Source organism: Mixophyes fleayi, chromosome 10 (genome assembly GCF_038048845.1).
Source record: "Mixophyes fleayi isolate aMixFle1 chromosome 10, aMixFle1.hap1, whole genome shotgun sequence".
NCBI lineage: Eukaryota > Metazoa > Chordata > Amphibia > Anura > Limnodynastidae > Mixophyes > Mixophyes fleayi.
The window spans coordinates 18,984,383-18,992,509 of record NC_134411.1 but is presented as its reverse complement, the minus strand read 5'-3'; the positions used below and the strand labels follow the sequence as shown (position 1 = coordinate 18,992,509).

Genomic DNA, 8,127 nt, shown 5'->3' with positions numbered 1-8,127 from the left:
AACTGCATGCTGTTTGAGCTATTTTGCCATTCAGAACATAAGAGAAAGTACCACTGACATTTAAATTATTTGGGGAATCATTATTTATTGATTGAGGGACAGAATTAATTTAATATTAACTTATGGGGGAATTTTTTTAAAATATTTTTTAAGAGGACACTATTATAGCATTATATTACGGGAGAAAAGTGAATATATAATAATATTAACTGATTGTTAATGTTGGATATAATTATTTATGTTGCACAATTTGGCATTAAATAGTGCCCAAATAATATACAGTAATAATGAAATAATTTTGTCCCCTTAACATAATGAAAACAAAATTTCCCCACATAAGTTAATATTAAATAAATTTTGTCCCTTAATAATTAATTATTGCCCAAATAATTTAAATGTCAATGGTGCTTATTATCTTATGTTCTGAATGGCAAAATAGTTCAAACAGCATATTAGAGCTATCAAGCCATTCAGAAACAGGTATTAAAACGGTTCTGTCCTGTCTTTTAGATGGCGGTTTTGATGGCGGTTTTAACCAAACCGCCGTCATTTTGGACAAGACCACCGGCGGTTTAGCTTTTCAATCTGCCACACATCGCCATCCATTTTAAATCACAGTCTCAAACCACCCTATAGTAAATGCAGCGGTTTGGACCACTAAACCGCCGGCGATGTATTTAAACTGCCATCAAACTTGATTCTTAGTAATCTAGCCCTAAGTATCTCTAAAGCTTTCAATTTTGTCTTGGAGTTTGATAATTTTAAACTAAATTTTTCAGACATTGCTCTGGATCCACCAGTGAGTCACTGTCCAACGGCATTAATTGTTCCCCATTTGATCCTAGTTTCGATCCCAGTCTCCGCAGGTAGAAAAAGATCTGATCAATTAACCACCTATGTGTGTGGCCACATTGGACACAGATGTAGTCATATGTTGTTCAATCAAGGAAATTTTAAAGAGCCGCTCAGAGTCTAACGCAAAACAATGGACCCTATTAATGTTCTATTGCTCTGATATTTGAGTACATTAGGCACGCCCAACAGTGAAGCGTCTGGACGTAGGTCGACACAGTTGTACACATCTTATATGGTGCATAGGGTGCACAGAAATGAGTTACATGTGTTGGATAAAGGATATAAGGGACCAAACCAAAGTCTGAATAAGTAAATGAGTAACTAAATCTAGAAAAAAATAGTCACCTTGTACTTACATAAAATATACATTTTAAAAAATGTTACAAAACACAAAAACAAATAATTTTTTTGCATGTTGTAAAATACATTGAATTCTCTTGCTTTTGCTGAATGTAAATATATCTGTTGAACAATAAATTGAATTCAGAGCAATTTTTTTTATGTCACTGTACTATATCTTTGAAAGTTTGTCCCAATCACCCAGTCCCGATTTGGATCAATAAACACATTTCCCTGTTCAAAGTAGTATATGGTATTGAATAAAAAATAAAAAAAATAAAATAGAACAAAGCTTTTTCAATATCCATTAGTATAATTGTATTTGTTATCAGTGTTAAATACTGTTAAATTAATCTTAGAGATTTCCAATCAGCAAGCATTGCATTGTAAAACTAATTGAAGTCAATTTTAATACATTGCAATACATTAACATGCCTGTAATTAATTTTTTTTCTCTTTTTAAACTTGCATTTCTTTAACTCACAGGGAATCGCTCAATTTTACAGTACATTTCTAGCAAGTGGCTGTTCTGTCATTAAGGAAGACATGTGCGGGCGTTTGTGCCAAACGTATTATGTTTCATAACAAGACAAGTGTAAAATCTGTGCTTGGATATAAATACCTAATGCCAACACACTGCTAAATGCACTGTGAGGAACAGAGAACAGATTTATGTGGGTGTTGTGTGATCTGCATGTATCAAACTCTGCAAGCAAATACATGGGTTTAACTCATCAAGTTTTTTTTTTAACCAATATAAAAGGGTTTTTAGGTTAATTAGAATACCATTAACGACAGGCATTAGAAAGCACCTTCATTAGACTTTATTTATGCATTTTTTTAATCTGTGGTGAACAATTAGGGTCATATTGTGTGTGATATAGCTCTGTGCAAGGAGATAGGCTAAAAAACGCAACTGCATGCAAATGAACGCAAATGACACTTACAACCGTCTATGGCTTAACGGTAGAGGAAGGAGTGAATGAACGTAGGGAGTGTACAGTAAGGGCGTGTCAAGGGCGTGCCAGCTGAAGCCCATTCAAGACCTGGGGTAAATGTATTAAGGAGCGGATTCTGCAAGTCGCCAATGTTCAGAATTCGCTGCTTAATACATTTATACACTGGGTTTCTCTAAAAGAGGTGTTTATATTATCAGGCCTGTATATATATTCTGTTTTGCATAGGTTTCACAGGATATAACTATATAACTTTTGTGGTTATTTCAATATTGTGTCCATATCTACATTTACACAATTAGTAAATACCCATAAATGTACCCTCAAATAGACTAATTCTAACAGTCTAGTTCTCTCAAGTTAAGATAAGACCGGATTCAGGAAGCCTTGAACATATATACATATACATATATATATATATATATATATATATATATATATATATATATATATATATATACACACACAATATTCTCCATTGGAAATATTTAGGATGAAAAGAGAGATCTAGAGAGGTAGATTGTCATACATGAGTACAATTATTGTGTTATTTAAAAAAAATCTGCAAAGAACTCCAGGACTATTCTCTATTACAACTAAACAAGTATATCTTGCAGGATGCCTTATAACATGACAGGTTATGATCCCTTACTTACTAAGGGTACCCGTTTCCCTGCAAGCACTTTATTAGGGAAACTTTTTGTTAACTTACCTGCACCACTGATCCCTTTAATTGACAATATTACCAGGACAGGTCCTGAGTACTTTAGCTTGATCCAATCCAATGTGAGTAAGCAGTTTTTGATGAATGATTTAACACACTGAGTTTGCTGATATGTACTTACTGGTGCATGCGAGCCCGGCTGAATGGAGCTGTATAACAATCTGTCTCTTCTAGATCTGGAAGGGCTTCTTTGTCAAGCTTCATTGGGTTTCTAGGCAGCCAGCTTTTAAGCTGTCTCATGTTCCTCTGCAAACTAAAGAAGAAAGAAATGCTTTATAGTAATCTACTTTATCAGGCTTGACCTTGCCCAGAAATTCCAAAAACTTTTAGGTCTCATATACTCTATGCATGCTACTGTAGGGGATGATATATTATGTCTTTTGTTTCCGAAATCAAATACGCTTCACAAGGATTTTCCATCACTGGCCAAAGCAGCTGGTAGACACAAATTAGAAATCCGGTTTCACTTTTAAATGTTACATAAAATCATAGATTGTAAACATATTAAAACAAACTCCACATTTTTGTTTAAATCATATCCCCCAATAGTCACTTAAATGATTTGCAAATAATTGCTAACTTTTCTGCTTCCTTCCAATAGGAAAATTACACAATAATTAATGTTCTAACTGATTTATTTGTGTGTTGGAAAGTTCAGCCAACATGTATCAAGTCAGTTTGAATAGATAGTAGTCTGAGCTCTCGCACACGCTCCTATACTAATTCACTACAATTAAAAACTTTTCATGAGGCTGCAACTACTGTAATTTTTATTTTTTTTATGAATTGCTGAAAAGAATCTGATAAATGTAACTGTTACTTTAAACCAGAAAAAAAACCACAATGGAAATTGTATGAATAATGTTTGCAAATCATTTGAGATGGGGGATATGGAAGTAAAGCCAAACATGTGTGGATATCCTCTTTATGTTAGTCTAATTTAAAATTACTTGATGATCTGTTTATGTTAATGTTTAAACTGAGTACAGTTGAGCTTTATAGATGATGATGATGTTAAATGGTTCAATTAAGCTGGATTGTGGCCATGATTAAGTTAATGTTCTATAAGCAGATTACAAGCCAGATGTTGTTGTTTTGTTTTATTAAAACTTAAAATTTATAGCGAAGTTAAAGTCAGATTTAGCAGACAAAACATTACACATTGTACCAGATATCCACTTAGTGGTGAGCACCTTCCAGTGCATTTTGTGGACCTCATCATAACTTCAACTGCCATGACACTCAATCTTTCCAATATAAGAGCAGGAATTCCAGCGTATCTACCACTAAAATATGTTGAAAACTATTATAGTTCCAGCACAGTGTTTAGTTCCAGCTTCTGAAATCACCCCCAGGATTTTCAATAATGGACTAAGATACTATTAATTATAGATTGGAAACAAGTTCTTGGCAATCTGTACTTAAAAAGTTTCAAAAACAGTCACTGGAAGAGAAAGATGGCCAGAGAACAATGTGTATGTTAAAAGACTTTCACAGAAGATAATATTATCATTACTAAAGACACCAGAAAGTTCTATCACTTACACTTATTAACATTGTTAACCAAAGAAGTGAAGGTCAGGGCTTGTAGAGTAAGTCAACAGCTGTTTTGCACTTCTGGAATGATTTTTCAAGACTGAATGCATGAACCACAATATCGCTAATATCTAAATTCAAATGAAATAATTTAAATGATGTGTACTTACCTTTGTTTGTTTAACTTCCTAGCAGCATGTATGGACCATGACTTCCTGCTTCAACAACACCCTATGAGGAATTGACACACCATATTGACATCACAAAATTGTGCCCCTCAACACAACTTTGTCCAATACAATTACATTAATTTCCAGTGGGTGTCCTCTTAAGTGGGCATCTAAATGTCATTGTCTTGGACAGAAAAATCACTCCAGATATGCAAAGCGTCAGTTGACTCCCTCTGTGCCCCCTGACTCTCACAGTTTTGATGAAAATGCTCTTATGTGATCATACAACTTTTTGTGATTAATAAGACTGATGGAGTTTTGACTTTGGCCATCTCTCTTCTAATGACAACACATGTACCATGATATTCAAATTGACAGCTGACAAAAGGGTATTGGGGATTTTAATTAACTTAGAATTATTTATCTGTATTCACCCAACAACCATTGGATGACATAGAAAAACCTCATTTAAGTCAGTATTGACCAGCTTTTAGTAAAGATTTACTACATCTTCAAACTTCACTCCAAATAAAAAAAAAATGTGTCTTAAAAAAGGAGGTGGATGGTAGGGCATGGTGGAAATTTAATACCCTAGAGAGCCATAGAATTTTAAGACAGCTGAAAGAAATGTGTTATCAGCTTTTCAGTTCTGTCACAGCATGTGCAGTGGTAAAAGCCATCTTTCATTCAGGAAAACTATACTTATTTCTGAATCTGTTTATCCACCTTGTTTGCATAAAATGCTGATGGATTTAGTTATTAGTGATACAGGTAGAAGATATGTCTAAGTGAAGTTACATTCTTTTCCCTAACAGCATTCTTCAGATACAAGACAAAATCACATACAAATTTGCAAAAATCCTAATTATAAAATCTTCAGCGCTAACATTTAAGAATATGCCAACTACACCAATGACTCTTGTATGTGCTGTTTTAATGCATTTTTCATGTGTTTAATAAGAGATGATAAACACATGTGGATTTTGAATTTGTCCATTGGTCTTTAGGATATGTACCATTTATTTACTTTTCCATAGTGGATTATGTCCATTAAAAGATCAAACCAATTCTTTATTATGTTAAAGTGCACTGATCATAAAAAAATTACATATATTTTGGCTGCGCTGAAAAGTGATTCTCCTCCTCTAGTGATGCCACAGCCCAGCTTCCCATAGCTTGACAGCACATCGACATTCTTAGAGATCCCACCAGTTAGACTGGTGGAATTATGAGCCTTACTAGACAAAATAGCTCTTCTCTTTAAGTTTGATCAGTTTAGGTGCAGGATACTGAAACTCTTTGTAGAGATACATTTTCAGTGGAAGCTAATAGGTATGTTTCAAGGAAAGCCATGTGTACCTTAGACCATGATCATGAAGATGAAACATGTTCTAACTTGGCGCATTGTTCACCTGGCTCACAAATTAGCAGCAATTAGAGAGACCATCAGCACCCCCTTTCCATCAAAATAAATAAGTGGCGCACTAGAGACTTCTCCATCTGTATACATAACATTTTTCCAGGGGAATAATATTGTATTATAGAGCCAGCAAATAAATGTGTTTTTTTGACAACAATAAACGTCCACCATGTGCTGTACTTTGGAGCACAACGTTTCACAGCTAGGAAGGAAAGTAGCTGACAGCCCAATGGAGAGGAGTGGAATGGGACTCAAAATGTCTGGGCTTGGGATGTGTGGTGAATGAAGCACCTGATTGGTCAGAAGCAATGGCCAATCTAAATACTGCAGGTCACATTCACTCCACACAGCATAGCTGTGTGGAGTGAATGCCTAAGACAAACTCAATCCACAGGTGGTGTCAACTCCTCTCCTCTGTCTGCTGTTAAACACAAGACGCTAGTTGTTAAATTCAGATTATTGTGGGTGCGTACCACATCGAGGACCTAAATAGGTGGTTGGAGGTAGATGGGGTGAATAAAAAAACTCTGGAAGGATTAAATAAGAATGTGGCATTAACTACAAGCAGTGATATCTTATTAAATAGTAGTGTTTACCAAGCACTTATCATTGAACGGTACCAGTTATAAGTACTTTGTATGCCATTTCAATCTTAATACTGTAAAGCATTACAATCATATGCGGCAGACACACCCTGTTAAATTCATTATTATCAATTTCCACAAAGATATGTGAATTATAAACAAAGCTTATAGGTATGGTTGTCATGATCCAGACTTTTGGGAAGATTTGATTAATGCAATTTACAAGCTCGAGTTTGCATTCTAGGATTTGCTAAGGTAAGCAGGCACAAGCGGAACTGGGTAAAGGCTAAAAGCAGTTGTGAATTTATACATTGTAATTGTTTGCCTATAAAATAAACTTGACAATAATTAAAGAGTCTAGATTATGGACTGCTTAGTATAAACCACTTAGTCCAGACTGAGTAGCTTGGAGGTTTGTTACTACTCAACTCACATTTCTAGAAATAGAGGTAAGAGAAGAGAGGTCAGGATACACTACATGCTCTTCAACCTGAGTAAATGAAAACTCTACTCCAGCAGTGAACAATATGGAACTTAGCAAAGAGGAATATGTATATTGCAGACTTATTTGATAATTTTTTTCGCCATAACATTCATATAAAGGGGAACTATAGCAAAAGCATCTGAAGAATCTGACTTAGGCATAACATGAATATACTGATCAAACCCTCAAAAATTTGATGGAGTCTAACATAATACAGACAATCAGGGAATTCTAACATTTGGATATCAGCGCTACAGAGATACGACTAGTGGTTGAAATAATGATAACGATTATTAGTTTGTGTTAACACTAACAAACAAAAGCTGGAGAACATCACAGAATTGACCCGTTATTGGTCAGAGTGGAGACTACGTGTAGATCCTGGATTGGATGGATGGGATTTAAAAATCTGGATGACTTGCAGCAGTAATTTAAGCCTTGACAAAGCCACACGGCGAAACGCACACTGGCGTTACTGCAGATGCTGCCTAAATTGTTTCCAAATCGGTGAATAACTATGGATGTGTGAATGCATGACTGACAACTAAAGATAAGTTCATGTATATATATATATATATATATGACAGAATTAAGTCAGGTAGAAATTATTAAATTAAATGAATAAAATGATTACCAAACAGTAAGGAACTAGTCTAGCAAGCAAAGAAGTTCAAACTGTACATTATTGTACCAAAATAGGTTGCAGCTCCTTATAAAGCAATATAATTGTTATAGTTGTTTTGTTTTTGTTTTTTCAACAAAGCCTATGCACATTTTGATGGTCCGTTCACATAGACTTCTTTTGATGTGCCTTGGGTGAAGCATAAAGCAATGTGTCTCGTGCTATTATCAGTTTCCTACTGCTGTGTGCACAGTTTGACAAGCAGCATCCTGCTCTTTAATGAGTGTGCATAAGACAATGTTGTGCATTTAAATTGTACCTCCTGTTGCCATCACAAGAGTTAGCCATGTTGTGGGGGTGAACCAATATTCCTGAAAATGCTAACGCAATTCACTAGGCACTAATGATAGCACATAGGTATGTTGTGCCTAATGTCT

The 8,127-nt window shown here is 35.0% G+C and overlaps 1 protein-coding gene across 1 annotated transcript in view; it reads right to left on the bottom strand.

Moving 5' to 3' along the window:
• The window catches only part of ANO3 (anoctamin 3), a 235,083-nt gene that overhangs the window by 96,626 nt on the left and 130,330 nt on the right, over positions 1-8,127 (bottom strand). Inside the window, exon 8 of the mRNA XM_075187478.1 lies at positions 2,996-3,127. Coding sequence (XP_075043579.1) covers positions 2,996-3,127 — 132 coding nt within the window. The remainder of the gene's footprint in view (positions 1-2,995; positions 3,128-8,127) is intronic.